Source organism: Delphinapterus leucas, chromosome 9 (genome assembly GCF_059928025.1).
Source record: "Delphinapterus leucas isolate spDelLeu-1000000601 "Yukka" chromosome 9, BTC_Dleu_Yukka2, whole genome shotgun sequence".
NCBI classification, from domain to species: Eukaryota; Metazoa; Chordata; class Mammalia; order Artiodactyla; family Monodontidae; genus Delphinapterus; species Delphinapterus leucas.
In genome coordinates, this window is record NC_143137.1 from 80,915,765 (window position 1) to 80,943,575 (window position 27,811).

At 34.0% G+C, this 27,811-nt stretch overlaps 1 protein-coding gene across 1 annotated transcript in view; it reads left to right on the plus strand.

The window, feature by feature from the left end:
• CACNA2D1 (calcium voltage-gated channel auxiliary subunit alpha2delta 1) overlaps positions 1-27,811 on the plus strand; it is a 514,071-nt gene that overhangs the window by 340,899 nt on the left and 145,361 nt on the right. The window contains exon 7 of the mRNA XM_022554402.3: positions 25,254-25,385. Coding sequence (XP_022410110.1) covers positions 25,254-25,385 — 132 coding nt within the window. The remainder of the gene's footprint in view (positions 1-25,253; positions 25,386-27,811) is intronic.

Genomic DNA, 27,811 nt, shown 5'->3' on the forward strand with positions numbered 1-27,811 from the left:
GTCCCCATTTCCTAATACAGTCACATTGGGGGTTAGGGGTTCAAAATAGGAATTTTGTGAAAACTCAAACATTAAGTCCATAACAGATGGAACGGGACTTTGTTTTTTTGAAGGGGAATTACGTAATCGGCCTTACTTTCATTAAAAATTAGATACTGGATACTTTGTTGAGAACAGACAAAAAGGCAAGAACGGAGGAATGGGGCCTTGGATCAAGGTTGTAGCCCAGGGAAGTATTCCTATTAAAATGTGTAAATCTAGTATATTTTTGAGGTCTAGATTCTTCCTTTAATTTTATATGATGAAGACATTCTGTTCAGTTGACTTAATTATCTGAAAGTACTGTGACATAAAATTTAATCCTCAAACTTTATAAAAGCACTTTTAATTGACAGCTAATGAGCTAAGATAAAATTACTGAGATCTTTAAAAAGTAGTGAATCAATTCAAACTACAGTTCAGTAGAATATCAAAAGGGTCTCTGTCTTTCTTTACAACTTTTAAATTTTCTTTTCAAGTTAAAGGAATTGCATGCAAGTTAGTTTCCTTCTGATCATTCAGTGATACAAGGAACAGGGGGTAGTAAACCTAGAGGAAAACAGAGGGAAAATATGCAGAGAAATTTCTTCATTTTTCCTGTTTACATAAGTCCTTACACATGGGTGCAAATTGTTGACCTCCCTTTTTGGGCGTGCCTGGCATATTTCCTGTGATAGACTTCTGGTTTGGGATTTACATCTCAGTATGTACATTGTAGTGTTTTGGCTGTTGTTTTTTATACAAAACAAATAATCTTGAGTTAATGCCATGCTCTATTTCTTTGAAGTAAAAATATTAATTGGGTCGTTCCACTTACCAGAATCTTGGTTGAAATAACATGTTTTCCTGCTAAACATCTTACGATTTTTAAAATTGCTTTTCACATAAATGCAACATTAAAATACTTTTTTCTCACTATAAAGGAAACACATGATGATTTTATGAAATACAAACTAGTGTGAAGGAAAAAAATCTTGATACTATACATGTGTGTATGTTCATTCAATATATTAATAGCAAGTATATACCAAACTAAACAAATATACAAATACTGAAACACTACAAAGTTTATACCTGACCTTTTAACTTACCAGGAAGCTTTATCATATATTTAATAACACTTTTTGAGAATAATATTTTAATATTATATGTTCCAAACTAATTTACATTGTTACCATTTTATCATGGTAAATAAATAAATCTCTGCATTTCTCATTATCACTTTAAGATATAAAATACAAAAACTGGTATTAAAAGCTCGAAGCTATTGATAAATTTCCTTGATCTTGTAGGTTAGTACCAATTTAGATCATACCTTCAATGAATTAGTGCCTTTCTAACTCCACCTTTGTCAGCACCAATATTATAATGTTTTATCGATTGTGTAGATTATTGATAATATGTTGGAATAGTTTACTGCTAATTTTTTTGCAGCTTTAATATCATACGTTTCTTTTTTCTGCACTGGGTTCCAATGCTGTGTGAAATAAAATACTAAGGCAGTATGAAAAGTAGCATCAGTTTGTCTAAGGGATGATAGCAAACTCCTTTAGAAATTACCCTGATTTTCCTGCATGCCAGATCTTTCACAACGTATATTGTAGAGTTTTCACGTTTACCTCAGTAGCCTGAATTTAATGATTATGTTTAATTGAAGTTTAATAAATAAGCAAATTTAAAATTTAAAATAGCAAATGTGTTAAAGTATACTTTAGCAATAAAATCACAAGCTTTAAAAAATTGTCATGGCTGTTGAAAATGAGAGAAAAATATTAAAAGTAAGAAGTATAACTCCAGATAAAATGAAGATTAAAATCATAAGAGGGCATTTTGTACAGTTTTACAATAAAGTATTATAATGTGTAAGAAGAGTGGATGGTTTATTATAAAATATAAATAATCAAATCAACTTAATGTTAGGTCAGTAATCATAGAATAAATTGGAAACATATTTATATTTCTGGCCAAGGAAAGTACCTCATGCTGAGGCATTTCTATAAAATTTTCAAATAAACACTTTCAAGTTCTAAAAACTTTACAAGAACACATAAAAATGTGAAAAGTTAACTCATTACTTTTTTAAGAAAGATATAACAAAAAAGGGAAAAAAAGAAAACCATAGGCCAATTTCACTTTACGAATAATGTTGAAAAATTAAAAACAAAACATTTGGGGCTTCCCTGGTGGCGCAGTGGTTGAGAGTCTGCCTGCCGATGCAGGGGACACGGGTTCGTGCCCCGGTCGGGGAAGATCCCACATGCCGCGGAGCGGCTGGGCCCGTGAGCCACGGCCGCTGAGCCTGCGCGTCCGGAGCCTGTACTCCGCAACGGGAGAGGCCACAACAGTGAGAGGCCCGCGTACCAAAGAAAAAATAAAAAAAAACATTTGCCAAGTGAAGCATCAATGAAAGAATAATGCCTGATAACAAAATAACTGACTTGATAGTTGAGTAGTTTAGATGTCTAATAATGCTTTTTTATTCTATATTAATTGATGCAAATTAAGCATTCACCTATTTTTTCCCAGTTTTATTGAGATATAATTGACATACAGCACTGTATAATTTTAAGGTGTAGAATATAATAATTTGACTTTTACATACATCATGAAATGATTGCCACAATAGATTTAGTGAACATCCATCATCTCATATAGATTTAGTATTAAAGAAATGGAAGAAAATAATTTTACACTCATTTTTTAAATTAAAATCTTATCAAAATACTGCTACCAACAATAAAAACTGCTCTGATGATTAAGGATGCTGAGAAATCCCACTACTTCTAACTTGTTATTTTTTTCAGAGTAGTTGTTGTCTTTGCTGTTATTTATTACAAATATGAATGTGGCTGAAGATACAATAATATAAAATGTTTATAGCATTAGTGCATTCTGAAGTTTTGTGTTAATTTTTTTTAACCAGATAATCTACCAAAAAAAGTTTTTGCAATTCTGGATGGTGCATCATTCCATGCTATAGAGTTGTGTATTTAATAACTAAAAAGTGAATGACTTTAAAATGTTATCATGGTTATGATATTAACAAAGTAGCTTTTCTTTCTTCTTTTAAGATTCTAAATCATGGAATCAGAAATCTGATAAGTGCTAAAAAAAAAAGGACACTTTTAAGAAATAAAATGAATTCTGTAACAAAATGATCATCGTGTGTGTGTGTGTGTGTGTGTGTGTGTGTGTGTGTGTGTGTATGTTTAAAGGATTAGCTTAACTAATTAGCATCACTCCTCATTAGGAGCAGAGCAATGAAATAGTACGAACACCATGAAAAGACATCGAGGACAGTCCTGAAGTACAAATTATAAATTTTTAGGATAGGGTAATTTGATCATGTTTAATAAGTATGAGACAAAGAGAAGCAGTTCCACTTCTGAGGGAAAGTTTGCACCTCCTTTCGTTGCTCTTGTCTGATGGTGTTTCTCTAATACATTCATGTCATAGATCGCAATATAGTATTTATTTTCTGATAGGAAAATGTTGACCACAAGTAAACCCAAATGCCAAAGATACAGTATTCTTCTGATCTTACAGGTACTAGTCCTTTAATTCATTCAGAATGATAGAATAACAGACCAATTAACAGCAACAGTTTTATGGGTTTTGTAAATTGCTATGGACTGAATTGTGTCCCACCTGGATTCTCATGTTGGAGCCTTAACCCTCAGTGTGACTTGATTATATTTGGATAGGGCCTTTAGGAGGCAATTAAGGTTAAATGAGGTTATTAGGTTAGGGCCCTGGTCTGGTAGGATTGGTGGTTTTATAAGAAGAGGTACACATACACACAGAGGAAAGGCCACATGAGGAGACAGCAGGAAGGCAGCTGTCTGCAAACCGGAAAGAGTGCTCTCACCAGGAACCAAATTGTTGTTCACCTTGATCTTGGATTTCTCGGCCTCTAGAACTATGAGAAAATACCTAGTCTGTGGTATTTTGTTATAGCAACCTGAGCTGGCTAAGAAACAAATTTGTCTCCAGAGAAAACTTGCTATAGGCTTAAACTCAGGTTTAAAAGAATAAATATAAAATGAGCTATGAAAAAGTTAAGTTGGATATTTTATGCTTTATACTGAAATGTATGGTTTAGAAATATTTGGCTGTTTAAATTTGGATTTGCAAGACCCTTTTTTGCATTTTAATTTAGAATCTTAATTTCTGTACTTCCCTTTACAGTGATTGTGCTGTGGAAATCAGTTAATGCTCACCAACTCAATAGATAAATAGAGTTGAATTGGAGAGATATTTAATTTGCAATTTTAGGCATATATAGCAATAATAATTAGATTGATTGTTTTCTTGGGGCATTCCCTAAGTTATAGTTCCCTAAATTCGTGGGTCCATAAGCTCTGCAGATATAGAGCCTGAAATTTATAGTTACTGAAGCATGGTTTTGTTTGTTATTTTTTAAGAGGACAGAAGAATATTGTAACAACCTGACTGATTGTCCAGTCATTTGATCATGGTGTCCTGTGTCCAAGGTGGTGCCAGAGTCACACTGACAAGTTTTTTGTTACTAGTCTGTGCAGATAACATTGTCCTGTGTACATTACAAAGTGATTATACTTTCAAATACTCTTCCCTGGTTGAATCTGTGAAGCATCCCAGTCCCTTATTTGAAATGTGAGAGATATTTTAGACCACAGTTATATTTAAGATTATAAAAACCTCTAGATCTCATTGAAAATAAAGTTGTAAATTAGCTCTTGAGATAGCTTCTACTGCAAGATCGACTCAGCTCTTATATATAGACATTTTTCATGGTGGTTGTATCTGTCTTCTGTATCACCTACCATGTTATTGACAACTGTTCATTCGAACATGCCATGTTTTCTCAATTCTGGTATAGGCAATAAAATTATGTCAGGATTCTTAAGTGGGGTAATGGTTTGCTGGCCAAATAAACTTGGGAAATGTATTTTATAGCTGTTTTTGGAGATTCATAGATACATTAGTTAATCTTTAAAAGCTCAGAGAAATTATGCTAGGGATAAATATAATTTAAGTTGTTTTACTGATAATTGTTCATATTTCTCTATGTAATATTAACATACTACAAACGTGTATTTCATTTAATTCACATAATAACTTTATCCAGAAATTTTTACATTATTGACAAGTGGGCACAATACTTCTGATAAAATTTACAACTCATTTTGTTGTCTCTGTGAATCACCTTGTCCAAGTGTGACATGCGGTTTGTTTTAAGGATCTAACTTTATTTTGTTAGACTCAGATTTTTTCAATGAATGACTGGATAAAGATGACTTTCTTGATGACAGATAATAAAATGGCCTTGGTCCCTTTTAGACATAGAAACAGTCTATTAAAAAAAAGTCTCAATTCCAAATTTGAGTTAGTATTAACCCCTGTCCCCCCCGTCACCCTAGATTAGGGCTAATGGAGGCCTACAGTGGAAAAGAGGCAAAAGGGATGGGGTACTTCCTAGCTGTGTGTATTTTGCCCCCACCAGGTAGAAGTGCTAAGGGCAAGGGAGGGCAGAGAATGGTTGGCATCTGGCTGGGTGACTTTGGCAGGGCTAGGTAGATGTAATTATCTTGTAAATAATTTAAACTAACTTTTTCTCTTGGGGAGAGATTTTATGAGTTATTTAGAAATTTCTTACTGGGCTATCCTCTTCTATAGTTCCTTTGACCCAGCAGACACACATCTCTATACTATGTGAAGACTTTTTGCCACTTGTTTCCTTGGCCTTGGGTGACATTTTGGATTTGTCTCCTCAGAACTACCTAAGGTACTATAGGAGAATAGTGCATCCTTCATGCTGCATGCCAGCCTTAGCAGATGCTACCAAATCAGACAAAATTTGGGCATAAAATGTTGCATCATTCTTAATGTTTTATAGTATGTCTTGTACTATATTTCATTGCAAAGTTTATCCCATATTGTTGCATATTTGGGCGAATATATAAGAAGGAGCCACTGGAAAGTCTTCTCTTCTTAGGAGCCTCATGAAGAATATTTGGTGAGTCCAGAGGACTTAGAAAAGTTTTTTAAGAATATCTGTCAACATATATGGTTACTCTTGATATTGCATTGGTGTTTCTTACCTAAGATTAATGCCCATATGTAGGTCACCTAGGTCCCAGCCCTCTGTCTAGTGTATATATAACTCACTAAGGAAAATCACGGATCTTTCCATAACTTCTCAGAGATGAAATATATTTCTCAGTGTTCTTTCTAAGGAGGGGGGCCCTCAGATATTGTATAACATGTTTATTAAACTTCTTTAATTTCTATTCATTTTTCATATTTTATTAGGAGTTGTGGAAAAAATATTCTGTCAATTTTTTAAGTTTGTTACTGAACAAGAATATTCAGGGGTTTGTTAAAGGTCCAGTTATTGCTATACTTAAAAAAATGTTTAGAGGGGGAATACAAATAAAAATTCATCATTTCTTTGTTTTTAAAAAGAAATTAAAAAGGGAACATAGAGGGAAGACATCAAAAAGAATGTGTGCACAATTCAATGCCTCTATAAATTGATAGCTGGAGATCAGAAGTGTACTTGGCTAGCTTTTTATGATGCCTATAACAAGTGACAGGCCATTCAAAGGCTGAAGAAGAGAGATAATGAAATATTAAATTAGAATAGCTTCCAAAACAGACCGACAGTACTGTTTGCAGAAAATTAAAAAGGGATTGACAATTGGAGAGAAAATAGAGGTCTGGAATTTGAGATGAGAATGTTTTAATCATCTGGCATTTTGCTTCGTGGATAAGATCTTACTCAGATTTCTCCCTAGAGATAAAGAGGCATTTAAAAGATATTTCTAAAATCCAGTTATTAAAAGAGAACGATTTTAAATGGGCTAGAGATTTCAAAACTATTTTGTCTCAGGTACAAAGATCGGAGTTCTAAAGAATGGGGCTATGAGTTATGCTTGTATTGAGATGGAATTTAGTCATTATTTTTGTCATTAGAGCAAATCAAGTCATATACAGTTTTAACCTAATGAATAATACATGATACTTAAAAAATACTGCAGGCCTTGCTAATTGTTTCAGTCTTACATAAAAATCGTTTTGTTTTTACTTGTGTCTTGCAAATGATAGCAACTGGAAGCTATGAGGAAGTTCATGGTAGGTGCCCATGAACGTGGGGCCCTTTAGTACCTTACATTAATCCAGACTGGAGCATGTCTGAGGAAATGGCCCATTAGTATCCTTCCACGTCTGTGAAGACCAGTTGTTGTTCTTGTACTTTCTTGGTAGTCACTACCCATCATATAAAAAATACATCAGCAATAATTATTACGTACAGAGCTTAAGTCCTCAGGAGAATTACACAAGTAGTGGAAGACTTTATTTTTGAAAGAAATGATTGTATGGGGATGGTCTCTTTCATACTGAAAATGGTTTCTCTATTTAATCTTCATCTTTAGTAAATCACAGGGCTTCTTTGACCCATAGAAAAACATCCTCATTCCAGAATAATTTAATTCCTTGACCCTCTTCAGTTATCAGCTCTACCCCAAAGCTGGAAAACAAAAACAAACAACAACAACAAAAAAACCCCATAAATAAATAACAAGAAAAACTGGTTTCAGTCATTTTTCAATAAATATACCTGACGTTTTCCCATTTCTAGTAGAATTAATGGAAAAAAATCAATTATCCCCTGTATTTTATTTGTCAGTTATTATTTGAAGTTTCTATAGTCTCAAATTTTTTAAAAAATGTCTTTTTAATATAAAAATGTTTTTTCTTCTAAATGTGAACAAGTTTTATTCAAAAATTTTGCATATACATTTTAGTTATTTTTGGTATTTTGACATTACAACTCCTTTTTGTAGTCCTATTACCAACTCCTATTACCTTCCTATTACCACTTCCAATTCCTATTACATTCAATACCAGTGTTCCAGTTCTAGGAAAAAAATTAAATAATTACCGTATTTTTAAATAGAACAAATAAATAATAAAACAGCTAGGCTTTTTCATCACACTTAATTCTAAAGGAGTTACAGCTATTTGAAAAATAAAATAACTCATGAAAGACCAAAATATTTGTCATCGATTTAAAATATAATTCAAGATAAGGATTTCTAAAAATGTTTCAGGGAAAGGAGCTCCCCACAACTGTAATTGATGTAACTGAATGGTAACCGTCTATAATTTAAAAGATCATACAAGTGTTACATGTATAATCATTTTGATGCAGAATGCTTTTTATTTATTTTGGTTTCAGTAAAGTCAGTGATCATATTTGTTTATTTGTATTTCACTTCCATCACATCTTGTTTTTTTTAACCCAAGTCCTGTTGTTAAAATCTTGTCACAGGTGTCCAAATTTATTCAATTTATTGTCTAATATTTGTTATTTTCAAAAGGATCCTGTGTTTTGTTTTTGTACATTATTGAAAGACTTTCCAAAGTAGAAAAAGTCAAGGAAGAAGTTATACAGTATATGGAGTACATCGGATAGCCTTTGAGAATGGTACCAAAAATTAAAAATTGAGGGATAAGAATTAAAATTTAAAATTATAAAAGGAAAGTTGGTGATACATAAGTGAATTTTTGTTTTTTTTTAATAGTTTTGGCTGAGTTGGGTCTTCATTGCTGCACGCGGGCTTTCTCTAGTTGTGGCGAGCGGGGGCTATTCTTCGTCGCAGAACGCAGGCTTCTCATTGCAGTGGCTTCTCTTGTTACAGAGCACGGGCTGTAGGCACATGGGCTTCAGTAGTTGTGGTGCGCAGGCTCAGTAGTTGTGGCTCGTGGTCTCTAGAGCACAGGCTCAGTAGTTGTGACACATGGTCTTAGTCGCTCTGCAGCATGTGAGATCTTCCCGGACCAGGGCTCGAACCTGTGTTCCCTGCATTGGCAGGCGGATTCTTAACCACTGCGCCACTAGGGAAGCCCTGTCAGTGAATATTTAGATAAACAGACCTTTAGCAAAATATGACAAAGTTGCCATTTGTAAGACTAATCTAATACATATCATACTTGCCTCAAAGGACTATTAGGAAAATTTTAAAAACATGTAAAATAGACTACTCCTAGATTAATGTTAAACTAAAATCTATTTAGTATATCAGCAGGTTTTATTTTCCGAAGAAAATGTATTATTTTTGTATAAATTATTTTTCTCTAAGTCTAATGAAAATATTGTCATCTGCTGAAGTTCTTAATATGGAATTGCGTACATATATACATCTTTTCATTCACTGAGTTAAGAAAAATTGTTTCAATAAATATTAATGAATTATAGAATTAAATTTATTTTAATCCAAATTAAGTAAGTTAGAAATATTTGATATTGATTAGTTTCTTTTCATAGCTCTTTGGTCAGGGTCATTATGGTATCATAGTAAGTAGCTTGGGAACATGAATTTTTGTTGCTAGTTTTGAGATACATTTTAATATTTTAATGAATGGATTGTGCATCTGAAAATTTGAATATGAAAGCATATTTACTTTAAAGATCAAGTTACTAATTTACAGTCTCCTTTTGTGTAATAAATTAATATATTTTAGAGTTCGTAAGGTTTCAAGTTCAGTTAAGTTTACTACACATACAATAATAGACGCAAAACATTCTTTTGGTACCATAAAGCCAGTTCTTATGAATGAGTAGAATTTACTATACATATCTGGGATTAAGTACGTTTTACTCATAGGGCATTAAGTATATTGTTCCTATCTCACTCAAAAAGGATGGCTGAGGTTAGAAGTGATCTCTATTTTTATGTATTCCAAAATGTCTGAAAATATGTATACAAAGGCCTAAATTATGATGATCTAATTGTGTAACTAGCATTAATTTATACAGCAAATATAAGAAAATCAGAATATAAAAATAAAAGACAAGGCTGTTGAGTAATTGGAACTCGTGTATTTTAGTCTATTATAGTATTGTAGCAGACTATATGTAGTATAAATTATAGTAAACATTGAGACTTAGATACAAAGACTAGTTATTAGGGCTCTGTGTCACATAGTAGCATAATCATAATATTCGTTCTACCTTTCAAGAATTTCAATATGTGACCAACCTTTTCTCTGCTCTTGATCAAAACCAGCCTTCTGCTCCATTCAAACAGTCTTCTCCATGGAACCTTGTTCTACAGATCATTCCAAAGCATTCCTGACTGTCTGTCTTTTATTAGGTTGTTCCTCTTGTGTTATTCTACATAAATTATTATTAAAAGAGAAGCCATTGCTGTCTAGTTTAATGTTTTTCTTTTTTAATGAAATTAAAAACCATCATTCTACCAATACACCTTCCTCAGTGTGGTGTGCTATATGACAAGGATTAGTACAGACTGCATTGCTCAACTGTATCTGAATCTCTCTTTTAGACACGTAGGAGAATTACACATCTTTTCCCACCTGCAACAGGGTAGGGTGACATGGCTAGTGCTATCCAATGGGTTATGGTGGAAGTGATATTTGTGACTTTCAAGCTGGTAGATTTAAAATTGCCAGAATTAGACTCTCTGGAACTCTCTTCCTGCCCCAAGATCAGATGGGCAGAACCACATAGAAGGAACCTCCATCAGTCTACATCCCTGGGTTGAATGAGCAAATACTACAGACACTACCCCCTCTTCCACACTTAGATTCCATCATTGATAAGCTGTGGGTTTGTAGGATGAGTGAAAGAAAGATACAGGCAAACAAACTACTTTGATGTTTAACCCACTGAAATCATATGCATGTGCATATATATAATATGCATATAAATACACACACACACACACACACACACACCCTTACTCACAGAACAAATAATATTCTAATAGTTCTACCTAACAATTCTTCCTAAAATACAGCTATTCATCTACTTATCTTTACATCATCGTTCTGTTTATAAAATGACTAATATGGCTTTCTCTGTTTCTCAGGATTTTTTCCCAAAATATTTAAAACTGAAAATATCAATCTAAAAGTTTTGTCTCCAAAATGAAAGTAAAGACTTAATATTTGGCAAGTCATAAAGCCTTTATCAAACAGATTTATCTAGAGCTACAAAATAAATATCACTTCCATTCACTTATTCTCAATCTTTCATTCTTTTTCTCTTTCTCTTTAATCCAGATTTTAAAAATATGACAGTTTAGGGAAAACAAAAACTCACTGCTTACTCGCCAAGGAGGTTGGGTGTTAGATTGATTTTAGACTCTGACACTTTAAAATCTACATTTTTGCTCATTTCCAAGTCAGCAAAGTATTATAAAAATGCATAAATCTTACATGTTGAAATGATATTGTCTCCAATTTATCAGTTTGTTTTATAAAACTCAAAAGTAAACCATTATCCACAATATTTAATGTTAACTACCCTCCCACTGATACAACTGTACTGCTTATAATTTTATGAGAAAATAAAATTGACTAGGCTAGAGTACATACTCAAATGAGGAGATTTGAATTTAACCTGGGTTAGTAGGCTATAAAGTATATACATATATGTATATACTGTATATGGTCAATAAAATACAACATTTTTACATTACAGGGGACAGTAATATTATAATAGCATTACTATAATTATGGCATTGCTATACTCACCTTAATTTAAATATTTTCCATTAATTCTAATGATGAACCATAAAATTCTAATGAAAATTGAAAAAACTACAGGCTTGCAGTCAAGTAGGAATATTATACACCTTGCTGATTTTCAGTTTAACAATAAGGTACCTTATTTAGAAGTTTTATTTTGGAACTTACAGATTTTCATTTGTCTTAGGAGTTCAGTCTCTCATTAGGCATTTTACTGGTGCTCATTTGTTGAATTTCTGGGTAAATAATTTAGAAGTTGTGTGTGGCCCATCATCTGATCTGCCTCCCTTAGATTTTGGCCATACTTAGTTCAGACCTTCTCTAGTAGTAAGGGCATGGGAGATCTTAACAGTGAAAGTTAAGAATTCTGTTCTGACCAAGACATTCTTAATTTCCAACTTCAAATTCTTTTGGTAACATACAGTGGTACACGTGCATAGTTGTTTTCTCCTTTTTGATTTTCAAAAGTTATGTTAGCATATAGTTACTACAACTTTATTTATGTAATGTTATATACTTAAGAATCCCCCATGTTCGGAGTTTATAAAGGAATATTACATTTGCACATTTATTGTGTCTGCATCTACATTTGTGTGTTTGGTATAAGTAGTGAGGTCTATATTTCAATGTAAAATAGTGCCAAATAGTTTAATTCTGCTTTACTTCAAAAACTCATCCACAAACCCATGGTCTTGACTATGATTTATACATATCAAAAATCATAATTACAAGTTGTCTTCATGTCAAAAATTAAAATCATGAGCTCTTCTTAGAAAATGACAATAAAGCATTTCCAAGAAAAAGTGTAAAAAGGTTAAGGGCATGAGTCTTGATCCAAAATAAAAACAGTAATTTGAGAAAAAACACCTTTGTGTGAAGTATTCTGAAAATTCAAATATTTAGAATACCATTTCAAATCCCCACTTAATCCCCATTTTACTTTGCATAAATGTACAAATACATACATTTCATATATGTCTATCAATCAAATATAGAACTCTTTCCAGTAAGCTGTTTATTGAATCAAATTTCAGATAAAAATATACTTCCATAGTCTGTATTTTGATGTTGATAGCATAAATTTCAACTTATTCTGACCCAAGGAAAAAAAGAGAGTTGTTTAGAAATGGGCATAAACAATGTTCATGGGTTTCAGAGAAGTTTTCATTTTAATGAGCACATCTTTATGCTCCAAAAAACTGATAAATACCCATGAAAGATTTATTAATTTTAATAAAAGATGCTAAATTCTAGACAATAAGATGAGATTTTTTTAATGGTTTTTTAAAAAGAAAATTTTCTAGGAAATGATTAGTAAGATAGGTTCCAATAGTAGAAAAGATCACTAGGCATACCTTTGGAAGCAAGGGAATAAATGTGCACCTAGGGGAAATCTCAGAATATTACAAAGAAACATAAAAGTCAGTCTTAATCTCATTATATTTGCACTTCCCAAAAGCATAAAAAGTTATTTGTCCTCACTAAAAAATAGTTATGTGAAGTTTTTGCAGTGTCTAGAAGAGCTATTATAACTAAATGCTTTTAAAAGAATTAATTGGATGTTATTGGTTAAGTGTAGCATAAACATGTATCATTTTTTTTAAACATCTTTATTGGAGTATAATTGCTTTACAATGGTGTGTTAGTTTCTGCTTTATAACAAAGTGAATCAGCTATACATATACATATATTCCCATAACATGTATCATTTTAAATAGAGAATTGAATAATATGATCTGGTGCCCATAGTGATTCACACACACACATACAAACACATCCCTACATTCTTGTCTAAGAAGGTATTGCTACCTTGTTTAAGGGTAGGCAATTTTAAAAATGGGGAAAAAAAGTACAAAAATAGTTAAGCAATAAAATGCACAGGCTTTTGGTTTTAAACAAAAAATGTTGCAGATGTCACATTTAGGAATAGGAGATGAAAGGGCAAGAAATGGGGAGATTGATACTTTAGTAGAATAAATATAAAAGAATTTCACTAAGAAAAAAAAAGAAAAGGCTTTACTTCAAATTTATTTGGAAGGCCAGAGAAACACAAATAATGTAAAAGATTCTGGCTTCTATGCGTTTGATGCGGAACGCAAAGTGACAAGAAAGTAAAGGCTTGTTTCAAAATCGTGAAAAAGATTAATGTCAAAGAAAACACTTGTTGCAAGGAATGGTAAAATTCATTTCAATAAACCATCCATGTTTATATTAGAGAATGGTAACTATGTGTTTAAAATTAAATTGAGTTTATTACCTCTTAACATTGATGTTTTATGAAATAGAAGACTTAAAGTCTTTATCTATATGTTACCTTCTGATATTAAATTTTATTGAAAGGCCAATTGAAGTTTCGTTTTTAGGAATAAATACCTAAGATGTTTCTAAGTAATTAAATCTTGTCACTCTTGTACTTCTGATGAATGAGGGTGGTTGGCATTCGTGCTTTTAGAGCTACTGATGCAGGTTTAAATCATTTCCGAAAGTCAAAGGTGCAAGTGAATTGCAGAAGAGAGCCACACGATGATGGAAAGAAGTGCATGGTCGGCAATTTGAAGTGGTTTTTTTTTGATACATATACGACTCCTGTGGTAGAACTTTATGGTCTTACAAGACCATGTAATTGTTGAGCTTCAGTCTTGTGGGGCTCTGTGTAAGTGTAAAGGCACAATAGATTACCTCATCATTCTAACCGAGCAGAAGAGAAATTGCTTATTCTCCAAGTACACAGCAAGCATTAGTTAAAGTGCTCTACATGCAAGAGTTTCAGTCATTGTATCCCTGGGTACTTGATTTAAGTCAGTAACTCTTTTAAAAAGGCAAAATTCAAAACAATGCATTAGAAGATAATGGGTTTTTATTGGTTCCAATATCTTTTCATATTATCTCTTCTTGATGGACTGTGAGTCAGGCATAGATAAACTGAATTTGTATTCAGTGCATTTATTTTAATGCAGTTGTGAAAATTATATTCGAAAGGCACATTTTGCTGTTTTTGTTAAATGAAAACAGTAGGTACACATTAAAGCATGCTATGCTGATTACTTCTCATAGGAAAAGGTGTTCTTGTTTATGAGAGTTAGGTCCACATTATTTCCTTTTGGCAGTGTTTCTCAGAGAAGTAAAGCCACTACAGTACTTAAGGATCTGTGGAGCTTATTAATGTCAATACCGTGAACATCCTTCAAACAGTTAGTTTCAACTGTCACTGAAACAATGACTTCCAAATCCGATTCGTCCATATGGATTCATGGCTAAGCTGCAGATTCATTTCTCTAATTACCTTTTGGATAAGCCCTTTCAATGGATTAAATGGCACAGGCACCACTCATTATGACACTGATATCTTCAAATATGTCCCTCCTCCAATGTTCATATCTTTGTTAATAGTATCATCCAGGCCCAAGCCAGAAAACGAGGGGTCCTCTTTTCCCCTTCCCACCATCTGTCACTGTGGTCTGTAGATTATTTCTCCCCAACATCTTTTTAATCTCTTTCCACTCCCCACGTCCAGCACTGCTTTCTTAGTTCAGACCATTGTCATTCCTCGCCAGCCTGACCGTACTTGTTTTCTGTCTTGTCTTCCCCATTCACATCTGGCTTGTTTCCAATCTACTTTCAGTATTTTTCCATGCTGGCTTCTGAGTGAAGACTCAAGAGCAAATATGATTATTTCATACTTTAGCTTATATGGCTTTCTGTAATTCTCAGAATAAAATTATTTTGTGTTTAGTACTGCTGGATCATCATAATAGTGTGTCTCTAATCTTATCTTGGCTGCCTTATTCCATATTCCTCTTTCATTCAACCATTTTGAAGAACGTCGAGCTCCTAAAATGCCTTGTGCCTTTTTTTTTTTTCTTTGCCTCTTTGTTCTGCACAGGGCATTCACTGAATTAGTCATCCAGCTCTCCTATCACTTCTCCACTCTTCTTTAAAACTGTCTGGGGCTTCCCTGGTGGCGCAGTGGTTGAGAGTCCGCCTGCCGACGCAGGGGACACGGGTTCGTGCCCCGGTCCGGGAGGATCCCACATGCCGTGGAGCGGCTGGGCCCGTGAGCCACGGCCGCTGAGCCTGCGCGTCCGGAGCCTGTGCTCCGCAATGGGAGAGGCCACAACAGTGAGAGGCCTGCGTACCGCAAAAAAAAAAAAACCTGTCTGTACCACCTCCTCCAGGAAGTGTTTTTTGACCACCACTCCTTCCCCTGACCCTCAGAACATTTACTTAGCTTCTGATAAGCAGTAATGTTGTTAATAGGGCCTATGATACACAAGCAAAATTGGATGTAAGATTCTTTGATTTCTCTCTCTTTCTCTATTAGATTTAGAGCAATTTGAGAAGAATGATCACAATTTTTTTATCACAATTTATATGAGTTTAACTCCAAGAGCCTAGTCAAGGGTTACTAATGTGCTTTGAATGATAGAATACAGTGCTGGAAATAGATCTTCCCCTCTCTAAAATTCCATCTATTACAGTAAAAAGACCCAAACCACTTTTAATGTCACAGTATTCCTTTTATGCCATATGTTTCTGTTTGGATATTTTGGTGTGGCAGGAAAACTGTGTGAGATTCTGTCCTTGAAATATCACACTAGATCCTACAGCCATTCTGTTGATAAGGAGAGCAGTGGGAGAGGAGGTTGGAAGATGGGGTAGAAGCAATCATAAAAGACCAACTTTTATGGAGACTAACTGAAGACTTTTCATTAGGGAGGGCATTTGCCAAGTAGAATTCTGTGGCAGTAGTGGGAAGAATGGCTGAAAGTGAGCTGAAATTGGAAGGAGACTATTTAAAGGTTGTTGTGAGAGACCTAAGTGAGTTTGGCCTTGGAGTGAGAGAAGATAGACACAGAGCTAGAACCAACATGACCTGGTCACTTACCATCTCTTATGATATTTCATCAGATCAAAAACCTTTAAGCCATTTTTAAAAGCTTGTATGCAGAGTATTTGTTTTGACCAGGTATTGAATCCTTTATAATATTTTAAAGCTATGTCAGAATAACTTGAGCTTCTTCAAACAATTTGAGTGATGCATTTAAACTTTTATGGGATATTAAGCTATGAATGAAAATTAAAAATATATGATTAATTAGAATAGAAAAAGAATTATTTCTTTATTAAGGTATTTGTTGAACTGGGCAGTAGCTAGGACTGTTAAATATAAATTTAACATGTCAATAACTGTAATAAATACATTAAAACCTGAACAAATCATGGTCACTATGTTGTAAGCATCCTGAAAACTGAAATAGTTGATGTATTTGTTTTTTCTTTTTATATGTAGGTATATATCTGTAAAAATAATAAGTTATGAGTGCTCTGCATGCATGTATGCTTTTAGGCATATGACAATTCTTTATTCATGTGTAAGTAGAGATGTAAGGATACTAACCTCATGTTGTCTTAGATATGGTGTTAGATTTCATCCATACCTTTATGGAACATGACTCTGTAACAACCTGTAGTTCAATTTCTTAGATTTATTTTGTGTTTAGTTTCACTCTGAAGCAGTGCATGGTGTTTAAACCAAGCGATTGTTCTTCTTGATTATAGCTATCTGCTATGTACTGTGTTTCAGTGCATCTGATCTTTCCATCTTAAAATCACCAGGCAACTCTTTGTTCTAAAACTAGTTGACACAAACCCTTAAGTACTAAGCAGTGTGTGCCTCACTGCCAGTATCACCCTTGCCCCCAGGAGACTTGTTATCCTGCAGCCGTATCTCATTAGTCAGCTCCAATACTTTTTGATCCTTCTGTATGAATTCAGCAGTCCAGATTTGTATGTAGACACTAAATTCCCTATGCAGTTAGGCAGTCTCAGAGCAAAGGCAAGAGATTTCCCGTATCTAATTTGGTCTGTAATTCTCGGCCAGAGTTTCCTCTCTGCTTTAACAGAACTGTGTGTACACCATTCTGTGTGTGTGCGTACATGTGCCTGTGTTGTGTCTGGTATGTGTATTAGGTCTTATATAATTTAACATCTTCTGCCAGAATTTTAGTGTGTCTATGCTGTTTTCAGGGCCACAATCACCAGCGTGGTTTGATTTCAGGAGTGCTGAGAATATTCTATAGTAAAAATTATCTCTACTGAAATTATATAGTATATTAAATGCTATCAGAGAAATTTGTTTTTTCATTTTTGTCTTCTCTTGAAACAGTGTATCAATAAATGGTTTGGAAAGGTTAACATGCTATTTTATTCATGCGATATATAATAAGAAAATTAAGTAGTGTTGTTGGACATTAACTTAGGACTGAGGTAAGAGGAAAGGTCCCTTGAGGAAAAGAGAGGCTGCTAGATTTACATCACTCATCCTAGCATTTTAGCAGTGCAATCAGAACGGCTCCATTAAGATGTTTAAAAAAGTATATTTTAAGGCTTTCCTGGTGGCGCAGTGGTTGAGAGTCCGCCTGCCAATGCAGGGGACACGGGTTTGTGCCCCGGTCTGGGAAGATCCCACATGCCGCGGAGCGGCTAGGCCCGTGAGCTGTGGCTGCTGAGCCTGTGCGTCGGAGCCTGTGCTCCGCAACGGGAGAGGCCACAACAGTGAGAGGCCCACGTACCGCAAAAAAAAAAAAAAAAAAAAAAAAAAAAAAAATATATATATATATATATATATATATATATATATATAGTAAATGCTCAGTATTAAGAGGTAAATAAGAAAATAATGGTAATGATGAGGGCAGGTAGCATTTATTGTGCAGTTACTAAGTGACAGAAGATGTTCTAAGTACCTGTAGTCCTCAGCACAGACCTGTGAGGCAGACGCTATTATTATCCCCATTGTGCAGGTGAGGAAAATGAGGTTTAGAGAAAATAAAATGCTTTCCCAAGGTGAAATGGATACTTCTGGCACAAAGACACACAGACTTTCAGTGGGAGGGCAATAAGTAAGAATAGTCTTTGCTTATACTACATATATGCATATACTGAATTCTTAAATGCCAATTATTTAAAGGAAAAAGAATCACCAGCATGATAATTAGGCATTTTAAAAAACAAACAAACCTCAGTTTGGAGTCCTTTATATTTGGGCTTAATTACATATTTATTCTTATATGGCTTCCAACTTCATTTCTATGTTCTCATAGTTTCTGATTTCTTTTTTAAACTCATGCATTTTATTTCCCTTTTTAAAGTTTAAATTTAAAAAATGTTTAGAGCACTTTTGGCTATTTGTTCAGAATTTAGTAGGCTCTGTGTTTACTGAAGTATTGCTCTAATATATAGAAACAGATTTTTAACAATTTTTCTTTTAACAACTTAATTACAAATAGTCACACTTATGATGAAAATGACATTGTGAAGCCGTATCAGTGGAAAAAAATTGTATTGTCTTCCTCAGGTAATCACTGTAAAGTTCAGCCTTATATTTACAAATTATACAGTATTATACTCTAATTGCTGTATATAAGAGAAATGTGTTATTGTTCAAGTAGAAGAAAATAACTGACTAAATAATATGCCAAGATGTAAAAAGAAACGGTTTTTCTATGTAAGGCATCCTTCAATTAATAAATATGACATTGGGTCCTAGTGTCTCCTATTCCCCTTGCATTATTCTTATTTTCTGTAGTAATAAAGTGGTTTCTCCTGAGCTCCTTTTATGTGCTGGGAAACTAAAGACATAGGGAGTGAGACCAAATATCTCAGTAATACGGGCCTCAGAGAATTGACAAGGACAACGGCCTTTTAATATTTGTACCTAATTAATGGTAGGAATAAGGCTTATCTCCTCATCAGGGCCCACATGTGCCCTGGAGCATTCTGTTCTCCCGTCCTCAATGGGAGGTGGATGCTGGTGCCAAAGTCATGATTAGAGAGATTAGATTTGGTCTTCCCATCTCCCTGTACTTTATTAATCTTTCATTTACACTGGGATTAGGTGAGATTCCTTTAGCCAAATCCGCTGAAAAGATTCGTTCATTTTAATATTTATGCACACTGTCTAGTCCTTGAAGTGGCTTCTTTTTGTCTGTGCGCTTAATTGGATCAGTGGGTTTGTTCTTATTAACGTTTTCCTTTTTCGAGATTAAGGTTGATGAATAAAGTTAGTGGCATCTGGCTCAGCTCACCGGCTAAATGCAACTCCTTTAATGACTACCTTATATACTATGGGATAAAATGAACATTTGCTCTAAAGATAAAATTTAGTTTAGAATCGCACAGTGTTGAATCTTTAAAGAAAAAGCAAAACTCTAATATTCTATGAATGTCCAAAAGCCAGGAGGTGGGGAGGGATGACATTTAATGGCACTAAAAAGTAGCTTTGAAATCCTACTTACTTGCTCAGGTATGAGAATAACGTGTTAGAATTTTGGGGACTAAAATGAAAATTTGCTCCACCCAAAGGGTGTCAAAATGTAGCCTGAAATATTGACATAATTTAATATGAAACAGTAATATTTTTAAAATGTATCAACTTTCAGTTTGAAGTTGTGTTGTGGCTTTTTGTTGACAGTATTCGTTGGGAATATTGCTTTTTACAAAGCAGATTAATTGTCTTGTGTTTATAGTTGTACTTGAGCAAAGTTTGTAAACCTGGGCACTATTGACATTTTGAACTGGGTGATTCTTTGTTGTGGAGATTGTCCTGTTCACTGTAGGATATTTAGAGCATCTCGGGCCTCTGCCTGCCACAGGCCAGTAGGCTCCCACCAGTCTTGATAATCAAAAGTGCCTCTAGACGTTGCTGAATTTCCCCTGGGAAGGAATATCTCTCTCAGTTGAGAAACACTGTTACAAAGGCATAGGTGATTTTTACTTTTTTCAGATTTAAAATTCTAAATCAGAGCTACACATATAATGAAAGCTTAGAAATAATAAATAGCTTATAAAACAGTAAGAATCTTGGAATCTGACTTATTTGGGTGCTCTCTCTACAGCTCTTACTGTATGATTTTTGACAAATTACATGCCCTTTTATTTTTATCATCTAAAAATAGGTTTTGTTTTTGTCATCTAAAAAAAGATAATATGAGTATCTCACTCAAAGTGTCATATTTAGTTAAGTGAGATAATGCATACAAAATGGTTAACACACCTGCTGGCACACAGTAAGTTCTTAAAAAATTCCTGACTTCATTTGTTATTAGTGGCAATAGTTTAGCTAGTTTTATCTTAATGAAAGGCTATGATGATGGAATGGTATTATTAAATGGAAATAGCGTAGTAAACATTTTGGACAATTCTCTTGTTTTAATTATTGTATCATATTTACTATTCAAAATAATTTTTAGTATCCAGTCCCTTTAAATAGCTTTAAGATTTACAGAGCTTATCAAAGGCCTGTCAAAGCTACTTTATGTTTTGTAAAATGTATTTTTTGATGCAGATTTGTCAAAGTTATTTCATATTTTAAGTGAATCATAAAAAATATGTTTCTCTTCTTTTTTCTAGCGTATTTCCACTTCATTTCAAAGCCGTAGCTGACGTTATAAATAACCTTAAGGTTTTTCAAATAGTTATATAGTGCCTTCAATGCATGGTGAGGCCCAGAACCCTGAATAAGTCAACAAAATGTACTCAAACTTAAAAGGGAGCAATAGTGCAACCCTTCATGGCTGAAATTTATAGGAGAAAATTGGATTCCTAACTTGTCAGCAATTCTGTATTCATGTCATAAATGAGATACAGATATGTCACGTATTTTAGAAGAATTAGCAGCAAATGTAAGGTGCTTCTTTTGTGCTGTTACAAATTAGATTTTTCTTTCTTCCCTTGAGAAGCCAGATTGAACAAAAGAATCCTCCAAAACAGAGAACTGCTGAACATCAAGGCCCTGTTTCTGAAAACTAAGTAGAAGAATAGAGACGTATGCTTGGTGTTCTGAATCAATTATCAGTGAAATGCTGTTATACCATTCAGAATAGAGGCCCCAAAGTCAAGGTTTGCTTTCCCAGCATTCACTGCTTTTAATAAGCTTAGCCTTGGATATCTATGAAAGACTTATTTTCACAAACTCTAATTTTCAAACAAAGATAAAAATCTTCATTTCTTAAAAGTTGACAGAAGATGAGGACTAATTTTACTCTGAAAGAAGCCATAAGACACTTAGCTAAGTTCATTAGTAATTGGCAGTAGGTTCAAGGCTAGATCACGATTGACCAGTTTGTCATACACAGCGAAAAAAGTAGAAGCCACTCATGAATTTCTGTGTACACTCATGTACTCCATTCAAGCAAGACATTAGAAGTTTGAATGTGTGAATGTAGAACATTACTATTTTAGGAGATAGAGAAGGAGGACATGGATGAGTATAGTATACAGTATATTAAATAATGCAATACGTATCCAGTATATAATTGAGAAACTTAAACACGATGTAATTTTAAATACTGCCTAACGATTTATGGAAAACCAGTCAGAACTATTACCCATATTCTTGAGTATATCTGTCCAAATAAGAGGTAAAGTTTTATTTGTGGCCAAGAACTATTTCAAGTCCTTTTAAAAAGATCACTTATTCTGGAATTATTTTAAGAAATATTATTCGGCTACTAGTTTATACCAGTGTTTCTGCAATTAAATAAAATCCTTTGAATTTTTATTTCTTGCTCTAGACATTTATATAAAGACTGTGCCTTACAGAAAAATAATTGCATTTTAAAAGTTTTAGCATGGGCAGTATTCTGCATTAGTTTTATTATGCCACGATCTGCAAATGACCCAGTTATATCATTATTGTTTTTCCTGAGTTATGCTAATAAAGTAGAAATGGGGAAATGTTGGGCACCTTAGTAATCCTGGATTAGGTATTTAATTTTTAGAAGGTTAAGAAGATAAAAATCTGCTTATTATAGGATACGTAATATATATTTATTAGCCAAATGTAGTTCATAATGTGGATCCGAAAAGTATAGCCAAATCACCAAGAACGATCTAAAATGGTATTCATACTTGTTTATTTGCTTTGATGTTTTACATGTTTTCTTTTACATTTTTAGCTGCTTTCAATATAATTTAAGAAAAAGAATTTCCTACTGCAGCAATTTATTTTACCTTCCAGTTTTGGTGTTTTACTATGTTTTTATACATAGTATAAATCCCTTGAAGTAGAATTGTTGGACTAAAGACAGAGAATTTTGATAGACAACTACAGCCAAACTCTCCTCTAAAGAGATGACACTAATTTTGTACTTGCGTGGCAGATCCTTTGAATTTTGATTTCTTGCTCTGGACATTCCAATAAAAATTGCGGCTATTAGAATAATGATTGCACTCAAGCGTCTCTATAAATACACAATGACAAATGGAAGTATCTGTACCCTCACTCCTTGCTTCGCACTGTCATCAAGTTTATAAACCTTGCTCATATGATACATATACAATACCATTTCTTTCATTCTGAGTAAATCATTCAAGTGTCTATTCTGAAAATATTTATACACCTTGCTCATTTGCATATGAACAAATTTTGAGAAAAACATTCTGCAATGTCTTATCTGAAAAAGAATTTTCAAATATATAAACTACAATTTTAAAACGTATCACTATGATGGTAAGAACATTCCAGAGCTTGACTTTTTCCCCTGAGTACATAAAAGTACAATTCACAATCACTATATCAGAGCCTAATACTTAGTAATTGTTATCAAATAAAACGAGAAAAAAATTAGCAGCCCTGTAAACAAGTAAAACTTTATTAAAAATAATTAGATATCAGTTGTTGCTTAATGTGAATTAAAAAGCCAAGGAAATTGAAGAGATAGACTTCATTAATCCCCAATCTATTCTAACTATCTGGAACATAAATAAACATGATTATTTTGCTGAATAGAATATTACTCTAAAATTCATGAATGTTTAAAAAAAGGTAGAATGCCCCTCTTTTTCTGTGATGTTTTGTATAGTACCATAAATATTCATGAATAGTGAGTATCAGTTCAGGTTATCTATGTGAATATAAATTTTCACATAACTGGCCACTCAGTGTTCATTGGATCATGCTTTGGAATATGAATTCACTAGTATCTCAGATGCACTGTGGATCTGACCCAGCTCATGAATATTCACACACACAACTGATCTTTTTGAAGGTAATCACATCCATAAAGATGGAAATCTCATTAGTTTTCAGTAATGAGAAATGCATGAAGATGTTGGTCCCAGAATAATTTCACAGTATACTTGCTTTTCATTTTTTGGTAAATGATAAACTTTAAAATATAAATACATATGCTATGCCTCTTTCTTGATAGAAGCTCTTTTTCCTTTTCCCTTTAAAAAATCTTGTGTGTGATCTAACCGTGATCACATTTGTTTCTTTTACTTACTGTGGTCACAGAAAAGAATGGAAAGAGTTAAGCAGTATCTCCAGTCCTTATCCCAAGCTCACGTCCACTATTTAGGCTTAGTCATAGATCCTCAAATGCAGAGTGTCCCAATCTGCTAATGTGCTTGTGGGCATGGTGCATATTTTACATATAAAGACCCCTCTAAAAAAGATGAGATTATCTTATGTCATCTTTTTTGCATAAAGGGAAAATAATATCTTAAGCCAATTAGAATTTTAATACGTTAGACATAGGATGCTATGATCATGGAGGCCCATAATTATAAATTATATATTATTTTAGCCCATGTTATATCCCACATTATCATTGTTTCTCTTTCATTATAATGACTGGCATATGGTTGTGATACCTATCCCAGATCAGTCAGTCGCTGTAAGTAGGTATCAAAATCAATGACCTGTCCCTCATTAGCACCGTGCTCTAGTTATTAGTTGAACTAACCAGAAAAAAGAAAATTATTGTTCATAAAGGTAGTGATAAGGTATCAGCCACTTCTTAGTTCTAACACTGATATTGTCAAGCCTCTGAATGAGTTTTTCTTTATCAACATGTACGCATTTTTGGTTGTTACATAAGCACAGTTAATAAAGTATGCTCAGTAACAAACATCTGTTTGTTTGGGGTTTTTTTTTTTTTTTTAATTCAGGTAACAGACCAAACTATGTTAGTGTATCACAGAGAATCCTCAATACTGAGCTATGCTGAATTCTCCTCTGCTCAAGCCCCTTCATGAATATGCATATACCACCCAAGCCCCTTCGTGAAGATGCATGTACCCTTAGCTTAAAAATTCCCCAGTTTTGCTGTTTGGGGAGACAATGCTCTGGGGAAAATCCCTGGTATTCTCCTTACTTGCTGCAAGTAATAAATCCTTCCTTCTCCCCCCACCCCCCCCCAAAATAATGAGGGCAGTCGTGGTCACACTGTGTCATGAGGTGCCTTGTAAGCATCTTCAGAACTGCCTCAGTGCAAGAGATACCTCCCAGCAGCAGAGTTCTGATACTGCCTGTTTTATGCATCACAGTGGTTCTCAACAGAAAGTAATTTGGCCCCCTAGGGGTTCTGTGACGATGTCTAGAGACAGTTTTGCTCGTCACACCTGGGGGGATGTTACTGACCTCTAGCGGGTAGAGGGCAGAGGTGCTTCTAAACATCTACAAAGCACAGAACAGGTCCCGCACCATCATATAAACATGTGTTTGAAGAAATGATTCCATGTCTAAACTTTTGATTACCACCAGATTAGAGCGCTTTTATAGGTAAAGCAATGAAAATGTGTAACAGTATTTTGCAAGTAAAAGAAGACAGGTTCAATTATTAATTCCAAATTTGAATTAATTGATTTTTCTTATTTTTGGGGGGTAGCAACAATTGTGTTAAATGAACTCAACTGGACGAGCGCCTTAGATGAAGTTTTCAAGAAAAATCGGGAGGAAGATCCTTCATTGTTGTGGCAGGTGTTTGGCAGTGCCACAGGCCTGGCACGATATTATCCGGGTAAGTGCTTAGTGATCAGGAGGTACCAAATAAAACTGTAAGTACCGGACTTCGTTCTTCTTGAACACTCTGTTACTTTCTCTTACTTGGTAAAATATGGTTATCACACTACTATTAAAGGGAAAGAGTATTCCTGCTTCCTTGGCTCTGTATCTACCAAAATTATTTTAAACCAAAACACCTGAGAAGCAGCTGGCCCATGGAATCAGGTGGGCTGCAGTGAGACCGTGGACAGGCATCTGTGGACCGGGAACAGGAGGTTATCATGAAAACTAAAACAATTCTAAGGGTCCAGCTGCATAGCATGGACTATGAGTCACATTAGAGAACTGAATAGAAGTTTTAGAAACTAATTAAAATTTTTCTTTCCAGATTTCAAGTCTTTGCTTTTATGTGAGAGGTACTGATGCTTTTCTTTAATCAGTGAATGTGAATTTGTTAAATGAAATGAATATATTTTACAATTTTACAAATTAACATGAATAAACCCTTTCGTAATGTCCTTTATTCTTATAAAAAAAGGATAAGGAGAAGTAAGTTTATAATGAAAATGAAATATTAATCACTAGTAGATCCCAAGAACCTATTGAAAACACTTTAAATGAAATGTCTGTTGGTATTTTTAACTTCTCCACCTTTCAGAACAAGATGACAAGCAAAAATGCATTTACTTTCTCAAAGCGTGACCTGAGTTATGGGATACATGCTAGGTAATTTGGCTTTAAACAGCTACAATATATATGAGAATTTTTTTTTTAGACTTGAGTTTTCTAAACATTTAAAAAATAGTTATTAACAATAAAGGTCACAAGAGTGAAAAGGGGGTGAAATAGAAATTAGATAATGTCTATCTTTGTATGGCAATAGCAGTGAATAAAAGTATGTGGGCATTATCAGACTAAATAGCACTCAAATTAGGTAACGATATATAACTTCTTGCAACAAGTGCCAGATGGTAAGATCATTGACAGTTATTTTTCTGCAGAAATCCAATGGAATACGAAAGGCCTACTCTGTATTTCAATGTGGAAAAAATCATGAGTTAGAAAAATATTAATGTTAATATCTGATGTTGAGAAAATATTACCACGTAGGTTATCATAATAATGGAATTTGCTACTTACAGAAATATTGTTCAGTACAATACAACACTTCTAAAATACTCTTGTTATTAACATGTTAAATACCATGTAGCAGGAATTTGAAAATATTCGTATGTAATATAAAGAAAAAAAGTATTATTACTCATGTACATAGTAAACCTAATATAATAAACTTTAAAGTTATAGCAGGTCTTTTAAATATTTATTTTATTTTATTTTTAAAATTTATTTTTATTTTTGGCTGTGTTGGGTCTTTGTTGCTGTGCGCGGGCTTTCTCTAGTTGCGGCGAGCGGGCTTCTCATTGTAGTGGCTTCTCTTGTTGCGGAGCATGGGCTCTACGCACTTGGCTTTAGTTGTTGCAGCACACGGGCTCAGTAGTTGTGGCTTGCGGGCTCTAGAGCACAGGCTCAGTATTTGCGGCACATGGGCTTAGTTGCTCCACGGCACGTGGGATCTTCCTGGACCAAGGCTCAAACCTCTGTTCCCTGCACTGGCAGGCAGATTCTTAACCACTGCACCACCAGGGAAGTCCCTATAGAAGGTCTTATAAGACATTTATAAGTACAATTAAAAAAAAAACACAAGTAATAACAATAATACATGAATATAATTATTTATATTTATCAATAACTTATTGCATTATGTAGCTTTTAAGTCTTTTAAAATATATTACCTCAATACAAAATTCCATATATATGCAGTTGAAGGAAGGAGAAAAAATAAGTAAGAGAAAATTAGGATAATGAGGAGAAACGAAGAGCCCAGTACTAGAGGGAAATTGATGATGCCATGAATAAAAGAAAGACACATAAGGATTATGAGAGAAAAATAGGAATGGGAGTGGGAGGGAAGATTGTATAAGAAAGGGGAGAGAGAACATTGGGGTCAAGAGGCGGAAGGAAAGATAGATCATATTTTGCACACTTTTCAAAGATGGCTCTTTTTACAAATAGCAATTTGTAAACATACCAATAAATCATCTTTTATGTTTTTTCTTTTAAATGCTAATTGAGGGATTATGGCTTTAATTTTTTTAAACCCTAATCATATATTTCCTAATATGTTGACATTTGTCCATTTTTACCTTGGGAAAGATCTTTAAAGGTTTGATTTAGCTGAATCCATGTGGTCCCCCCAGGACATTAGCTGTGGAAGCAGCGCTGGGCTCTTCTGTAATGTCTTGTTTTTCAGCAAGTGTTTGACAGACAAGCTGACTCACCAAATGATCTCCGAGCCCCTGTAATGGCTCTCTTGACTGCTATGAAACACAACACTCAATGAAATTTCAGTTTTAGTGAGTCTGTTGCTGAGTTGCTCTTTTT